Below are 17,951 nucleotides of genomic sequence, written 5' to 3'. Positions count from 1 at the left end.
TGTACAAAAAATATTTATAGTAGCTCTTTTTGTTGTAGTAAAGAATTGAAAATGGATGGGATGCCCATCAGTTGGGGAATGGCTGAATGAGGTGTGGTATATGGTTGTGATGGAATACTATTGTACTGCAAGAAATGTTGAGAGGAATGGTTTTGATATGAACTGATGCAAAGTGAAATGAGTAGAACCACATCATTGTACGTAGAAACAGCGATATTGTAATGATGATCGCTTGGGAAAAAATTAGCCACTCTGGTCAATACAGTGGTCCAAGACTGTTCAAAGGATTCATGAAGAAAAATGCTAACCATCTCTAGAGAGAGAAATCATGAACTCTTGAGTGTAAATTGAAGTGTAATTTTTTCACTTTCTTTGTTTTTCTTGCTTTTTTTGGAGGGGGGAGTGGTGCAACATGGCTAATATGGAAATGTTTTGCATAATTTTACATGTATAATTGATATCATTGCTTGCCTTTTCAGTAGGTGGGAGAGGTATTGGAGGGGAGGGAAGAACTTGGAACTCAAAATTTTAAAAAATGCTAAAAATAAACTACACGGTTAAAAAGTAAAATTACAGAAACAAGTGTTGGGTTATGAAGTGGAAAGAAAAAGTAAGAAAAAGTCCCTTTTTTTTGTGGTGGAGAATGGTTTATGGTAGTAATCCTTAAGGATCAGTGCCAGGACCATGAAAGGGAAGTTCACAATGAAATTTCCAGGTTTATGTAGATGATACTTAGTTCTCTTGGGTTGTGAAATGCCATGAAGAATGTTTATAAGCAGAAAGAGCTCATGTTGATTCTGTGAATGGGTTGAAAAGTAGTAGATAAACTTATGTGGGAAGAATAATGCAATATAAGATGATAAAATGAGAGTTCTGAGATGAGTAATGATCCACTGGGAGCATCTGGATATCATTATGAACTGTTTACTCAAGATTCCTGCTCTTGTGCTGCTTCTCAGATGCCAGGTGTCAGCAAGAATGGCACTGGAATAAGCAGCATAATAATCTCACCTTTGTGCAGAATCGGGGTGTTTCCACCACTTGGAACATGATGTGTTTTTGAAGGTCATTGTTTCTCAGAAAAGGCAGGACTCACTTCAGTTTGGAAAGATAGAGTGAGAATGGGATATGATCAGAATCATCATTCACAAAGCAAATGGATGGCTGTAGATAGAGATGTGTAAACAGGATATGGTGACCCCAGAACTGGGAGCACCTGCTGAGGCTTGCAATAGCAGTAATTCTTTGCTGATTGGAAAGTTAATATGTAAAGCTCATTACCCTCAAGAGGGTGCATATAGCCTGGAGATGTAAACAGGTTGATGAAAATTTAGAGAAGTTAATGGATGCTATATCTCTAACGGATTACTTAAAAGAGGGGTAGCTGTACTACATATACTTGGGACATATGGATAATGTTTTGAGAATTGCCTTGAAGAATTTGGGCTACTTCTGTTATGGTCATGTCCTGTCTATTCAGTTTTTTTCTTCCATTATACTAACCAGTCTTCTTTCTATATTCATACTGTGCTTATACTAGTCATAAGCCTCTTCTTAAAAATGATTTCCCTCTTTTGTAGGTTTCATGTGGACAAACTGTCTTCAGCTCACGTGTACCTTCGGCTGCACAAGGTAGTTGGAGCCAACTTTTTAAAAAATATATATTTTTGGTGCAATGGAAAGAGTCCTGGGTTTGAATCAAGAGGTTTGAATCCTGTCTCTGCCACTTTACAGTGCCTGTTTCCTTATCTTTAAAATGAAGGCATTGGTGTAGATAACCTAAAATTCTTTCCACTTCCAAATCTATGATCCTGTGATTTTTTTTTTCCCAACGAGAAGCATCACATGTTATTCATATTTCTCCAGTTAATTTACTTAACATGTTAATTACTAAAATTGGAGAGAATGAAAAGATAAACTTCCTAGGGCTCCTGTCAATTTTGCTTTTTTCTGCTCTGCTATATTAGAATCCTCTCATTGAATAAAATAGAACCTAGTAGGGTATACTGAACTCTGCACATGCTTAGGTTTTGGTCGGCATTAAAATCACATCATCCAGTTAGGTTATGTTTGTGTTCCAGGGGGAAAGGATAGAAGACATTCCAAAGGAAGTGCTGATGGATTGTGCACACCTTGTGAAGGCCAATAGTATTCAAGGTAATCTTTGCATGAGGCATTTTCAGACTTTGTAGTAGCCATGTATATCCAAGAATGTTTCTATTTCTTTTTTAAAATGCACTATTTTGGGGGGGGTGGCTAGGCAATGGGGTTAAGTGACGTGCCCAGGGTCACACAGCTAGTAAGTGTTATGTGTCTGAGCCCGGATTTGAACTCAGGTCTTCCTGAATCCAGGGCCGGTGCTCTATCCACTGTGCCACCTAGCTGCCCCAAAATGCACTATTTTTAATGTACAAAAATGATGGGAAGTGTGCCTTCATTAGTTTACCCTTTATAAATGTTGGCTTTGCTACATAAAAAGCACCTGTAGTTTTTTCTTATAAAAGAATATACTTTTCATTTCCTTGTGTCTTAATTCATCCCACTTTATTTTTCTTGCCTGAAATGAAAGATTACCTTAGGCTTTTTTAAAGTCTGTCTTTAAGGTGATTTGTAAAAGGTTTTTGTACACTAAGTTAATATTATTAGCTCAGCTTGAGAAGCATTTATTTGTAGGTTTGCCATTTGGTCATCAGATTCCATTGCTGAAGATCACTTGCTTTCCCTTGCCCTTTTCATGCATGTATACTTTTTGACTTTTTTTTTTTCCTTTTGAGTTGAGAGGAAGTAGTAGATCAGATGATGTTGTCATCCATTGTTTTGTTAGGGCATGATATGTTCTAGCTACAACCTCTTGACAATTAAGGAGGTGAATAAAAGGGTTCCAGGTTAATGTATTCTGAAGGTAGATGGACATTAAGATGTCAATTAGGAGTTGAGTTTGTTAAGACAGATTGAATTATAGGAGCAGAATTGAGGTATGAAAGAAGCTCAGGGGGAACAGATATTATTGGAGTTGACTTAGGAGTTGATGAGAAGAGGGTAAAAGAGTAAGATTTGATGTGGGAAAGGAATGTAGTTTGGGATGGTAATGGGGTTTGGAAGTGGGAGGATGTGTAGCTAGTGTCAGAGGATAATATTGGGTTTTGCAGATGTATTTATCTTTCACTACCTCCTTTTGTTCTGTTCATCCGGTGTCATCAGGAGGTACCCTTTACTTGGTTAGGAAGAAATGAGGTCTTTGAGATGATAGGCCTTGTGCTGAAAGAGACCTTAAAGATACCTGAAATATGCAGCCTCCTTTTCCTTTGTTGTTGTGGTTGTTGTTGATGTTGACTTGTTTCAGTCATATCTGACATTTTGTGACTCCATTTGGAGTTTTCTTAGCAAAGACACTGGAGTGGTTTGCCATTTCCTTCATCAGCTCATTTTATAGATGAGGAACTGAGGCAAACAGGGTTAAGTGACTTGCCCAAGGTCACACACTAGGTTTCTGAGGCCAGATTTGAACTCAGAAAGATGAGTCTTTCCTAACTCCTGGCACTTTATCCACTGTGTCACCTAGTTATCCTCCCTACATTTTCTTGGACCTTTTCCCAGACAATCTATATTTCAAGAAAATAAAGTATACTTTTAAGTAAGATTTTATGTGAGGAATTTCTGCTAAAGATCACGTAGTCTTAGCTTGTTTTATAGATGAGAGAGTCATTACCCAGGGTGCTTAAGTGAATTTCCAGTTTGTAAGTGTAGTGTCTAGAGATCAGATCTGTTCTCTAGTGTTCTTTTCTTTACAATATACTGCCTTATTGTTAATAGCTGTGTAAAGTCCCTTGTTTTCTGTTTTGCAAATTTGTAAATTCTTTTTGTTGTTTTAGGACACTTAGCTTTTCGTAGGTAAAAAGCAGGATTTTGAAAAAATTTCCAGTGAAATTTACCAATTAAAAAATGTGCTCTCATCCTTTGGCTTTCATTCTCATTTCTTTCTCATCCTCTTTTTCATATTCACTGGATGACTGGTGAAAGTTATGGTAGCTCTAATTTTCTTCTAGTCTTCTACAATCCTGTATAGCCTTTTCATTGGTTCCCTGATCTAGAGAGAAGGGAAGGAAGGGCTCCCCTCTCTCCCAGTACCGTTGTATGGACTGCCTACTCAGCTTTCCAATATACTGAACTCTTTTTTCATTCCTTTTTTTTCTCTGTACCCCCTCTTTCTCATCCTGGTGGAATCGGCCTGGCAAAATCAAAGCAGCGCTTATGAGTTAGCATAGGAAATAAAATTCGTAACTAGAATCATATTTAATCTAAGCCTCTCACTTACAGAGGCCCAGACTGAGGCCCAGAGAGGGTAAACGACATGTTCATATTTGCTTAGATAGTTAATGAACCCAAGTCTCACCCCCACAGCGTGCCTCATACTGCAGAGGCACAGATATCACCTAGCTTACCACCTAAGACTCTCCTACCTCTTATATTACTCCAGACACCTCAAGACTAACATGTTCTACTGTCCCACAGCCCCAGAAACTGTACTGCCATCCTATTCTCCCTGATGCTGCTGAGACTTTTCCCACTGGAGAAATGGGGGAATTTGTTCTTCATCTTCTTTTGGCCCTGATTGTAGCTTTAAATAAACGAACAAACAAAGACTTTTCCCACTGGAGAAATGGGGGAATTTGTTCTTCATCTTCTTTTGGCCCTGATTGTAGCTTTAAATAAACGAACAAACAAAAGTGAAGTAGAGAAACCATCTCTTCCCGAGGACTGTAATTCATGGAGCTTTCATTACTCAGAGCTGGCTAGTCACGGGGTTGCAAATGTACATCATAATGTTAGAATAGGTAAGAATACTTAGAGAGCACCTTGTCCAACTTCATCATTTTATATATGAGGAAACCTAAGGGCTAGAGAGGTTAACTTACCTGAGGTCACATAGAACAGAGTCTGGGCCAAAGCCCAGGTTTTCTTATTTCTTGCCCCTATTGCTCTTTCTACTATAGTACAATAATTTAGTGGTAATTTTATTAATGAATCAGCTGTCATTTTGTGAGTAATGGAAAAATACCTGAATAACTTAACATTTTGTTATTTTGATGATATTTTTAGTTTAATTGTGTTCAACTTTATCCTTGTTGGCTTGTGATTTTTGATAGGAAGTTTGAGGGCATTGTCTAGTGTTTTCTTGCCTTACATGCTGAAGAAAAGTTTCTCTTGTCAGGCTGCAAGATGAACAATGTTAATGTGGTATATACACCGTGGTCTAACCTGAAGAAAACAGCAGATATGGATGTGGGACAGATAGGATTTCACAGGCAAAAGGATGTAAGTATTTCCTGTATGAGTAGGAAATAGGCTCTTGTATGAGTATAGTACCCAGTTTTTCCATCTAGCACTCACTATGTTTTTGAGGGGTGACTATGTTTTAAGTTTTAAAAAAAAAAGGAAATAAACTGGGAGTGACATATATATAATAGCCGATGGCTCCCTGGATAGGTTCCTCAACATTTTCTCCCTCCCCACTCACCTAGCCACCTTTAAGCAGGAAACTTATTCCAAAGAACAAAAAAAGCTTTCTTTTCCTTCCCACCCCCACCCCAATTTCCCTTTTCTTCACCAAGGTGAAAATTGTAACAGTGGAGAAGAAAGTAAATGAGATTCTGAACCGATTAGAAAAGACCAAAATGGAACGTTTCCCAGACCTAGCAGCAGAAAAGGAATGCAGAGACCGAGAGGAGAGGAATGAGAAGAAAGCCCAGATTCAAGAAATGAAGAGGAAAGAGAAAGAGGAAATGAAGAAGAAGAAGGAAATGGATGAACTTAGGTGAGTTGGAACTGTGGGGCTGACCTCAGAGGTGGATTTCTAGTTTTCTCCTTTGTAAAATAAAGGGTTTTGATTAGATCTTTTGCCAGAACACAAAGAAATGGATAAAACTTCAAATCAACATTATCTGTTTTGTGTTGTATTTTAATTTATTTTGTTAAACATTTGCCAATGACATTTTAATCTGGTTCTGGACTGTGGGCTACAAGTTTAACCTTTCTGGTCTTACATGATCTCTGAGGTACCTTTTAGCCCTTCCCTAACTTCATTCCCTGATGAATTTTTTTTAACATTTTTTATTCATTTTAAACTTAAATACAAAACAAGAAAAAAAAAGCTTTCCATGTATACAGCAGAACATAAGAGAGGATTCAGTATAAAACAATAAATGTCCATTTCAAGAAAAACTATGTAAAAAATATTACACATTTTCAAAACTACCTAGCTTTTCTCTGCTTCCTTCTGGGTTTTCTTTTGTTCTCTTTTCTCTGCTGTTCACTTTTTTTTTCTATTTTTTTTTTTGGTTTTTTTTTTGCAAGGTTGGGGTTAAGTGACTTGCCCATAGTTACACAGCTAATAAATGTCAAATGTCTGAGGCCAAATTAGAACTCAGGTCCTCGTGACTCCAGGGCCAACGCTGTATTTACTGCACCACCTAGCTGCCCTTGCTGTTCACTTTTTAGTTTATTCTTTTCCTCACCCCCCTCATCCTAGAGAACGCTACAATTAAACGTAAATATATATTTAAATATAAGTATATGTCTGTAAACACATACACATAAATACTTATATGTAAGACCATGCTATGCATATTTCAATTTGTCACTTCTTTCTCTGGAAGTGGATAGCATTTTCCTTCATAGGGCGAAGTTTTTCCATGTTTTTCTAAATCAACCAACTCATCATTTTGTATATCAAGTAGTATTCCATCACAATCATACACATAGCTTGTTCAACCATTCCACAATTGAAGGGTAGCTATCATTTTAGCCAACTGATGCGTGTAAGATGATATCTCAAATTTGTTTTAATTTGCATTTCTCTAATAATATTTAGAGAATTTTTTCATATGATTATATATAGTTTTGATTTCTTCATTGAAAAACTGCCTGTTCATATTCCTTGACCATTTATCAATTGGGTTATGACTCATATTCTTAGAAATTTGACAAAGTTCTTTGTATATTTGAAAAATAAGGCCTAAACCATATTGAATGATATTGGTGACACCTATTCTTATCTTCAGCCTTTTGGTCTTTTTTCCTAATCCTTGGGAAAGATCATCTTTAATAGTTTTAACTCTCATCTCTATTTTGATAACTTTCGAATCTATATCTTTAGCTTTAACTTCTCCCCTGTATTCTTATGTCTAATTTCCAGTTGTCTCTAGAACATCTCTCTTTAGCTGTCCCTCAGAGTTGTCCTGTATAAAACCATATTTATCATTCACAATTAAGCTCCACTTCTCAACTTCTTCATTTCAGTGTCAGCATTGTTCTTCTGTAATATTAGACTAGTAACTTTAACATTGTATTTGACTTCTCCTTTATCTTCTAAATCCATCATATGATTAATTGTTAATTTTTTTTCTTTTTAGGTATTTCTTAGACGCAGCTCTTGTCATTTTCACTTTCAGCATTTTAGTTCAGGTCCTCACTCTGGACTATTAACAGTAGTCTCCTAACTAATTTCACTGCCTTGTTCTCTACCTTCTCCAGTCCTTCTTGTACACCACTGCTAGACTGATCTTCCTAAAGGATCATTCATGTTGTTACTCTTCCCAGGAATTTTGGGCTTGTACTACCTAGTCATGTTGTCCAAGTGTTTCTTAGCTTTCTTTTTTTTTTGAAGTAATTTTTAATTGATTTTTGTTTGTATCCCTCACTCTTCCCACCCAAGAAGCCATCTTATAACAAAGACTGTTTGTTTTAAATAAAAAGAAGACAAAAGGCAATCTGCAAAACTGATCAATACAGTGAAAAACTATGAAAGTATATGCAGTGTTCTATGCCTGTGTACCTCTCATGTCTATAAAGGAGTAGAAGTGTCTTCTCAGATCTCTATTTTGGGCCACGCTTGTTTTTTGTAATTTTAAATGCAGTTTTCTGATGTCTCTGCTTACTTCACTCAACACCATTTCATACAAGTCTTTCCATGCTTCTCTGTATTTGTCATATTTGTTGTTATTTATAGCGCAATAATAGTTCATTACATTTATGTATTACGATTTGTTTAGTCACTCCCCAGTTAATGGGCCACAGTTTTGTTTCCAGTTCTTTGATACTACAACAAGTGCTGCTGTAAATATTTTGGTGCATATGGGCATTTCTTATAAATGACTTCCTTAGGGTGTATGCTTAGTAGTAGACTCTCTGGATTAAAAGGTATGGACATTTTAGTGATTTTATTTGCATGATTTGAGATTGCTCTTCACAGTGGTTGTATTGATTCATAGTTCCACCAACAGTCTATAGTAGTGCATTGACTGTTCCCATATTTTGGTCATTGTTGCCACTTTGTTTGGTGTGAGGTGAAACCTCAGAGTTGTTTTGATTTGCACTTCTCTTATTAATGATTTGGAGAATTGTTTCATATGATTGGTAATAGTTTGCAGTTCTTTTGAGAAATGTTTATTTTTATCTTTTGACCATTTACCTATAGGGGAATGGTTTTTGGTCTTATATATGTTAGTGGTTTATTTATCCTAGATACAAAATCCTTATCTAAATATTTTGATACAAAGATTTTTTTCCCATTTGACTGTCTCTTTTTATCATAGATTCATTAATTTTGTTTGTGCAGAAACATTTCAATTCCATGTAATCAAAATGTCCAGAATTACTTTTCTTTCAAAAATACATTTTGATTATGACCACAAATATCAACAAACGTGAGCATTTCAATTTACAGAGATGAAAAGAGGATTATATATGATAATTTGTCATTGATGATCTTTTCTCTCGGATCTCTCTTACCGAGTACCTACTAACTTCTGCCCTAACTGCTTTCCATCCTCTAGAAGCCCCTCCATATACCATGTATAGTCAAACAAAACAAATTCACACATTAGTCATGTTTGAAAATGTTTATCTCATTCTGCATTTCTAATCTATTACCTCCCTGCCAACGAGGTGGGAAGAGGGGCACCTAGGGGGCATAGTGGATAGCGCTGCGGCCTTGGAGTCAGGAGGACCTGAGTTCAAATTTGGCCTCAGACATTTGACAGTTCCTGACTGTGTGACCCTGGGCAAGTCACTTAACCCCAATTGCTTCACCAGAAAGCAAAAAACAACAACAAAAAAATCAAAGAGGTAGAAAGCGTGCTTCACCAGTCTTCTGAAGTTGTGTTTAGTTATTCACGATCATAATTCTTAAGTCTTTCAGAATTGCTTTCCTTTGCATTATTTTAGTTGTATAAATCACTCTAGGTTCTCTTCACTCTGTATCTGTTTATAGAAATCTTCCTAAGTTTCTTTGAATCCATACTTTTTGTCATTTCTTACAGTGCAATAATATTCTATTGCATTTACATACTGGAATTTGTTCAGCCTTTCCCAAACTGTTCTGTGCTGTACTTTGTTTTCAGTCTGTTACAACCACAAAAAGTGCTGCTGTAAATATTTTTGTACAGATTGGTCATTGCCTGCTGTCCTCTCTTTGGGATAGCCTAATATAGCGGTAATGTTGGGTCAAGGTGAAGCATCAGTGGGGTTAACTAAATTTAAAAAAGGAAAAAGAGGACACTGAAGCATTTAAAAAACACATAGAAAGAACAGAACAAAGATCATTATGTAACAAACAGTACAGCTTTGAAAATAGCATGTTAAGCTTACATACTTAAAAAAGCAAGTTGCTCATATTACAAATTTGCAGCTTCATATACAATCCTCTTTTTCTATTTTACTATATTCATATGTAAATGTTCACCTTATTTAGTGTTAAGTTCATAATAAAAAAAAAAGAAAAAGAAAACTTGCTATTTGCATCCATTGGAAAGTTTCCATGATTTCCAAAACTTATTCTCTTGCTTTTATCTGAGCTTAATGGAAAGAACATTTGATTTGGTGTCAGTAACTTGATTTGAATCTCAATTCTGTTACCTGATTGATGCCTTTGTGACTGTGTCACTTAACTGTAAGTTACTTAACTTTTATGGGCTTCAGTTTCTTTGTCTGTGAAGTGAGGATTATCTCTTAAGGCCTTTTCTAATTCTGGATTTTATGATCCAGACTTAATTTTCCACTCATTTCTCCCATGAACTTTGATCCAGAATTGAAAGGGACCTTAGAGGTCAAGTACAGCCTCTCTCACTCCCCCCTCTCCCATTTTACAGATGAGGAAACTGAGGCCCAGGATGGTTAAATGACTTGCCCAGGGATTATGCAGCTAGAGTAAGTGTCTGGAGTGAGAGTCTTCTTATTCTCAGTGCAGCATTAGATCCACTATACTCCTTACATATTTCCTCATGACTCTGCTGGGCTAAAATCCTCTCTGCTAAATTTGACCCAAATCCCATTTCTTCCCTAATCATTCCACACCACTGATATATCCATTCTTTGAATTTCTGTAACACATATTTTAGTACTTAATTATTATTTATTATCTTTTTTTTTTATGTGTATGAGTCCTATCTCCCCTACTACAGGCTAGGAAGCATATCTTATACTTCTTTTTGTACCTACCACCTGCAGTGTTGAGTAATTTTTAGTTGGTTGGTTGATTGTCTTCCCAACTGCTTTAGGGTATTTTTAGTCTTCTCCTCTTTCCACTTGCCTTGGAAATGTAAGCAGTTCTTTTATCGTTTCAGTGTTTTCCAGTGCCTTAGAAATGCTGTCTTTGATTATAGAGTAGTAACATGTGACAGTAGTATACAATACAATAGCATATGTGAGAACAGCATTTTTTAAACTCGTTTTTACTTATAGTTTATGTCTAGGCCAATGCTAAAATAGAAAATATACATGTTTTAAAAAATAAATGCATCCCCTTTCTCCAGAGAAACCCTAACTGCTTGAAATATCTTTTCTCTTCTAGGAGTTATTCTTCACTAATGAAGTCTGAGAATATGTCTTCAAATCAGGTATATTCCAGGTTGTTTGCTTTAATATCATACCTTTAAGTGAGCTTGGTTTAAAATAATTCATTTAGGAATAATTGAATTCTTATTGGTGATATCCCTGATTTATATTCTTCTTACAGACTAGTTGGCATCTGTTTTACACCAGGGCTGGATTCTTTTATCTTTAAGCCTCACTTTTAATCTTTGCTTCTCCCTATAGGACTTTTAAAAATGAAATTATTATGGATGTCCATTGTAAGTGATCTTTTAGGGCCTTTTCTGTTTACTTTCCCCCTGCCCTTCCCTGCCTTGGTCACACAAGAATGCTTATTATTTATCTTTTTAATTTTTTCTATACCCATGTGGCAGCATATTCTTCCTAGAAGTAAATTCAGAAACAAAATTTTCATCTAAACTAAAAAAATTCAGTAGCAGTATTAATGCTTACATTCATTTGCTACCCAAAGGAGGTTTTTTAACTCTTGGGGTTATAAATTCCAGCCAGAACAAAAAAGAAAGCATGCTCTGTACTCTACCTGTGCTAACCATGCCTTTTGGAGAAGGAACACAACTGCTAGATAGAAAAGGAAATGAACCTATAGTCAGCAGAACTGGTTTTGAATCCCAATTCTGTGACTAATTAGCACTCTTATTTAGGGCAGGTTACTGTCTTCTCTAAACTTCAGTTTCTTTTTGAGATGAAGATCATAATATTTGCACTATTTAATCGTCTCACATACTATGAGGGAAACATTCTGTAAAATACAGTGCCTGTAACTTTTGTCAGAGACTTGAAGAATCCCATAAGAATTGCCTTTCCCAGGATTTCTTTTGAAACTTCTAGAGGTGGGGTTGCTTAACAATTTATGTCCTTTGCAAAACATTGAAATTAATGCTTCTAGAAGAAGCATTTGTAAGATTATGGCATGTGTTTTAGTAATTTTATTTGTGTGTTTTTGACCACTGGGTAAAATATTAGAGCCATTTATAAAAAGTATTTAAGACCATGTTAACAACTTTACTTCTGAAAGATTAATAAGGCCAATAGTCTCATATCTGCTGTTAGGAAGCACTAACACACATTTGGATCAGAAAGTTAGTTTCAAACCCAAGGTAGAGAGTTATATTAGAACTCCTAGTTAAGGGTCTATGCATGCCCCTGGTGCTGCTTTTATACAAAATATCGATGTCACAAGTAATACATATTTATCACTTTGGGGACCCTGTGCTTGGAGTTCTCGAAACTATCCTACTGAAATTCCCAAGTCCAAAGTCAACATTGTTTATAAAAGCTCTTTGTTATTTGTTGTATAAAGCATATTTCTGGCTGAATTTCATCAGAATCTGGATCCCAACTTGTGTTGTGACCGTAAAGATTTTGGTGCCAAGCATTAGTGAATAAAAACTTTTGGACATTGTGTCGTAATTAATCTGGAACTTTTAATATGTGTGCACAGATCTCATCTGATTAGTGACAGATGTTTAAAACCACCATGCTAAGAAATATCACTTATAGAGCAAGGGATATTATCCTTCATGATCCTCTTTCCTCTGTTCCCTTCCTCTCCTTGTTCTCCCTTCTTCCCATCCTTGTGCTTCTCTTGTGCTTCCTCCTTTTGTAGGGGTTGCCAGGCTTGATCCTGTGTAGCAGGTTTGAATCTGGTTCAGGTTTCCAAAAAAGAACTGAACCAAATTAATTAACATCTCAAATTGTGTGGGCACAAGGAATTATTGTGCCGTTCCCACCCTTAACTCCTCCATGCCTTATCTTATAAATAGGTGGCAAAAATAACAGCAACAAATCTGATTGCTATGTTAAAACATTTACTGAGCTCAACAGAAGCATTTAGACATGGACCAATAGTAATTAAAAGCACCACTAAGCTCCAGTTGTAGGATCTAACCTCTAAGGAATTTTCATCAGTTAAATCTCTTGAATTAAAAACTTTTAGTCTGTCAGTTTGTTTGAAGTTGGCCTATAAAAGATTATGTAAGCCCTGCATTTAAGGTTGTCTTCAGCTTTGGTGACACTTTTATTTCAGTTTGGTACCTGAATGAACAATAGAAAATCAATTTGCTTCTCATAATATCTCCAGAAAAAAGCTACAATCTCTCGCTGAGTCTATATGTCAAACAAATACCTATATTATTCTCCCTTTTATATTTGTATGTCCAGAGTTGACACATGATATATTTTTCCTGTGTACAGTCAGGGTGATATTCAAAAGTGTATAATACAGGCCTTAAAGGGAGTTTCCAAAGAAGAATTCTAGAAATATTTTTGAAAAATAACACTATAACAATAATAATAGCTAGCATTTGTATGGTATTTTTAAGTTTATGAAGCACTTCACATGTTATTTCCTTTGAGCCTTACAACAGTCCTGTGAGCTAGGTGCTATTGTTATCCTCATTTTCGAAGCTAGTAAGTGTCTGAGGCAGGATTTGAACCAAGGCCTTCCTGACTCCAGATCCCCTATTCTACCTAGCTGTCATAATATTTGGAATAAGGATGTATGGGCTTTATCACAGTAACTACTTTGAAAGGGCATGACACCTATTTGGAAAAATTCTGGTGTGTTCGATTTTAAAAAGTCACAGTACACTTTGTCTAGTGTTAAACTAGGTAATGCCTTTGATAATTTGGAGCACACAAGTTCACTTACAGTCACCTGACCTCTTTTGCCACCCTAGAAAATGGCTACTAGCCCAGTTGGAGTAATTTGGAGTTGATAAAGATTGTTTAATTGCCTCTGAATAACCAGGGAAGGAGGAGAGGGGTATGTGGATGGTTAAAAACAAAAAATTAAATTGTGAACTAAAAAAATTTGGAAGTCTTCATTTTCAAGACTACTATAATGGTTTTACTGTTCTTTTCACAGGATGGCAATGATTCAGATGAATTCATGTGAATGAAGAAAATGGACTTTGTCAATTTTTGGACAGATACAGACATTTTGCTGTTCAGATGTGTTCTGCATACCAAAAAACTCACCTAAAACCTACATGAATATCATTAACTCTGGAGATTTGGGAACTTGATTCAATTTTTGTTTGTGGAAAATGATCCCATGTATAGCGCTGGAGCTTGGAGACAGCGAGTATGTAGCTTTAAGAATGAGGAAATGTTTGTACCAGAAGAACATGTCTTGGCTCCTCATGAGAGTTGGCTCTCCTTGCTTTTGGGATAGGTTTCCAGAATAACTAATTTGGGGAAGTATTTGTATTGCCATGTTATTTCCCTGAAAAAAACATGTCATAGAAGACCCGCCTATTTTGTAAAATTCACACCCTGTGTATGTTTTGTATAGTAGAATGGGGCATTTGGGGAGAATGTTTTCTCACATTCACCAATTACAAATGGATACATATGTGGTTTGAAATGACAGGAATTTGGACCTATGTTTTTTTGAATTAAGGTAATTAAGAGAGACTTGATTACTCTTTATATTGCTCACCTTGTTCAAGAAAAGATTTAATATGCATGTTCTCTTGTCATTTCTTACCCTATCAGCATAGTGATCCTGTGATCTCTTAGTCAAACTCCGGGTTCTAGCTTTTTTAAGACAAGGGAAGTCATCCATTGAGCATCATAATACTATTACATTAAAAGGAACAGTCGGTGATCCTTGAGATTGGGATTCATGCCAGTTTGCATCGGCAGACACTCAACTCTGGCTACACATTACAGATTCTAGGCTTTCTTCTTAACATTGGGGTATCTGAGACCTCAGTCATATTTGCCCTAGTGTGGTTTAATGAGGCATGCCATCCACCCAAAAGTCCTTTCTTATTTCTGGGGTTTTTTAAGTGCAGTGATCTCTGTCCTCTCTGAATATGCTTCAGGATCTATTTTAAAAACCCTGTGGCAACCAAAGCGTGATGATAGTATTGGGGATTCACTAAGAGCAGCTAGAGAACATAGTAGTGGGAGGGTGGTGCTGTCCAAACCTCTTTCTAGGGCTGTAATCCTCATTTCAAAGGGGAGCCTTGTCTTTAGGGCTGCCCAATGGATGTAGCACAATGCAGGTATGATACCAGAAAAAAAATTGGAAATTTAAAGAGTTGAACAATCAATGGGCCAGCTTTGTTGTTTTGAAGTAGTAGGATTGCTCTTTATAGTTGTAACACCAGACTCTAGATTTCTCCCTTGATCTGGAATAAAAGCCTAGGCAATTTTTATGTAGGTTCTTAGAATTACACCATTTTATGTCTTAATGACTTTAGTGATTTTAGTCCTATAGAAACAATGAAAGAGAAAACAAAAACTGCAAGGTAGCAGTAGCCTAAGTAAGTTTACCTTTTAGTCTGTGCCTGCCCAGACTTGCTGACCTTGTGCCCTAGGCCAGAAAAGCCTTAACCTAGAAGAAGTACTACAACTTAAAGCAGTTCTGAGCATCTTTAGAGGCCAGTTGGGCAGAGTGATTTGGAAGACCTTTTTTGTATTTCCAAGGTGATGTGCAAATAGGACAGGAAAAATTAATGTCATTCCAAATTCCTGGGCAGAACTTGGGAACGGGGCTTCTAGAAAGTAGTGATTTCCTATTAATCTTCTCTCTCTTCTAAACACAGTGTTTTACCATTAGAAAAGAATAAGATATCATCATTGAATACAAAAGTGCAATGATATTCCAAGTACCTATGGTATTGTTTAAAAGGTGGGGAGTCCTGCTCTCATCTATCACATATTGACGTGTCCTTGGCTGCTTCAAGGTACTTTCCAGCTAACATACTATGGTCCAAACAATTCTGGTTTTCTTTACTATTTGTCTTTAATTACTTTCCAGTGCTATTCCTCACACCCTTTACCCAAGGAATTTCTCTTTTTAACTGACACCCTAGGATACAGAATGTCTCTCTTTTTACTTCCATGACCTTTTTCCTGCTTTGTCTACTTTTATACTAAAAATGTAGTTTACCAATTTGAAGTGCATATTGATGCTTTTTACTAGTTTGAGGAGAATATTGAAGTTATATCCATTAATATTCCAAAAGATAAATGATTTCATTGGTGTAGATATTTCCAACGTGAGTTCGTCTGGCCAAAACCTTGTCTACTCACTTTCTGGTGATGAGCCTCTCCAAATTTAGCCAACTTCTTTCTCAAATGAGACAGAAAAGTAGGATTCTAGGCCTGTATTTAAAGCCTTTTCATCTTGGGTAGAAGCTGTCAGAGCTTGTTCTGCTCATGTAGCCTTTGAGAAGCCAAGGTGGCTTTCACATCAGAGTTAGGATTAAATTAGAACTTTCAGTATGGGAGACTACGCGGATGAGGTAAATTGTAGTTACATAGATTCATGTTGTTCATTTTGCCAGGTTAAAACTGTAATAAATTCCCTTTTTCTTTGTCTTTTTAGACAGCTGATCTCACCTCTCTATCTTTTACCCTTAGGATCATTATAGTTTTTCGATGGAAGAATGGTCCAAATTACTTCTGTTCTTTAGTCCAAGACTTAGAATATATCAGCTCCTTTTGTTTCTAGGAAATCCAGATCTTTGTCTTTCAGGTTTTCAGGCCCACCCTACAGATTCAGTTCAAAATTGTTCTCCTTGAAGCAATCTGATCATACTTTCTCAGGTATCCTTTGGATTCTAACCACAGAAATTGTTTGATTAGCTTCTACTCTTTCTCAAGTATTCAGCACCTTGCTTTGTTCCCCTGAGCTTCCAGTCTCAATCAGTACCTTCTGGCTTCTTCATAAATCTTCATAACTCTGCCACCAGCTTCAGTAATGTAATTGGTTGCTAAGTGGCCAAGTACACTAGGTGCATTAGTATCTCAAGTTGTTTTTTTTTCCGTCTATTCCTGCCCTCCAGTATTCTTTGGAGTATTGTATTCTTCAGACTCTACATTTACATTGTATTATATCCACCCTAGCTGGTCTGGGGTTGGTTAGGCTTACAGGGACTTGTGTGTATATGTGGGGGGTGGGAGGGAGGGAAGGAAGGGGTGATTACAGTGCCTTAGTAGAAGATAAATCGCCCTCCAGGAACTGGCATTCTATCCAGATGAACAATCTGAGAATTTTATTTGATCTCATCTGTGGGAGAATCTCCTCATGGTACAGGTGATAAAGGCCTTGGTGGAAATTTTTCATTCTCCATTATGTTCTTTTACTCCGAAGCCTCTAGTTCAGCAGGTTGTTTAAGCCCAAACACTTATTTTCATCATTCAAGAAAGGTGTGAACTATATTTAGAACAAGTTTAAGACTGAGAGGATGACAGTTTTAGCAGCCTTGATAGCTACTTTTACCCTCTAGTTCAAAGCTAAAACTATTCCTCTCAGCTTTTCATCAATCAGAAAGATGAAACTTGGTTCCCACAGTATAATGGTTAAATAAGGAGGGCTTCTGAGCAGGATAGCAAGATAAAAGACCTGGATAGTTTCTCAGTTCTTCCTGTGACTTGGTTATTTTGCTGGAAACCCAGTCTTATTACTATGTTAAAAAAACAATTTCAACTGTACCTTACATAGAGGTGATTAGGTTAATTTCTGAAGTCTGAAAATGCCTCCACGAAAGACATTGGGCTAAACTGTACTCCAGGTGTAAAATGGAAAATTCACCAATTTTGTACCCTCAGACAAAATGGCAAACTCAAGGCAGCTTGACCATTCAGTTGAGAGCCAACATGTTCTAGTTCTAAGTGGCTGGTGTGTAAAACTCAAATAAAATCTTTAGTTTCATTAGAACCTTGTTAGCTTGTTTATGGGACTCCCTTGCACCCATACTCTACTCTCCAATAAAGTGAATACTTGTTGGAAGCAAAGAGGAATAGAGCAAAACCATTTCATAGAATCATAGACTTAGAAAGTTGAAAATGACCTCACATGTTCTCTAGTTCAACTTCTTCCTTTTGTAACAACCCTGACAACATCTGACTTCACTTCAAAACCTCCATTGAAAAGAGAATTCACTGCTTTCTGAAGTGGTCCATTCCACTTTCAGAAAGCTATTGTGATTACGAAGCCTTTCTTTACACTGATTTGAAATCTGCTTCTTCCACTTCATTGCACCTATTAACGCCCTTTAACAAATTTAATTTTTCTTCTACATGAAGGTGCTTCAGTTACTTGA

At 36.5% G+C, this 17,951-nt stretch overlaps 1 protein-coding gene across 1 annotated transcript in view; it reads left to right on the top strand.

The window, feature by feature from the left end:
- Nucleotides 1–17,566, top strand: part of CCDC25 (coiled-coil domain containing 25) — a 37,916-nt gene extending 20,350 nt beyond the window's left edge. The window contains 6 exon segments of the mRNA XM_078149821.1: nucleotides 1,581–1,632; nucleotides 2,082–2,157; nucleotides 5,213–5,316; nucleotides 5,613–5,815; nucleotides 10,850–10,895; nucleotides 13,757–17,566. Coding sequence (XP_078005947.1) covers nucleotides 1,581–1,632; nucleotides 2,082–2,157; nucleotides 5,213–5,316; nucleotides 5,613–5,815; nucleotides 10,850–10,895; nucleotides 13,757–13,786 — 511 coding nt within the window. The 3' untranslated portion in view covers nucleotides 13,787–17,566.
- Nucleotides 17,567–17,951: the final 385 nt, after the last annotated feature.

This window comes from Phascolarctos cinereus, unplaced genomic scaffold (assembly GCF_003287225.1).
Source record: "Phascolarctos cinereus isolate Bilbo 61053 unplaced genomic scaffold, phaCin_HiC Scaffold_2;HRSCAF=192, whole genome shotgun sequence".
Taxonomy (NCBI): Eukaryota; Metazoa; Chordata; class Mammalia; order Diprotodontia; family Phascolarctidae; genus Phascolarctos; species Phascolarctos cinereus.
The sequence above is the reverse complement of the archived record's forward strand: the minus strand, read 5'-3'. Positions and strand labels throughout refer to the sequence as shown.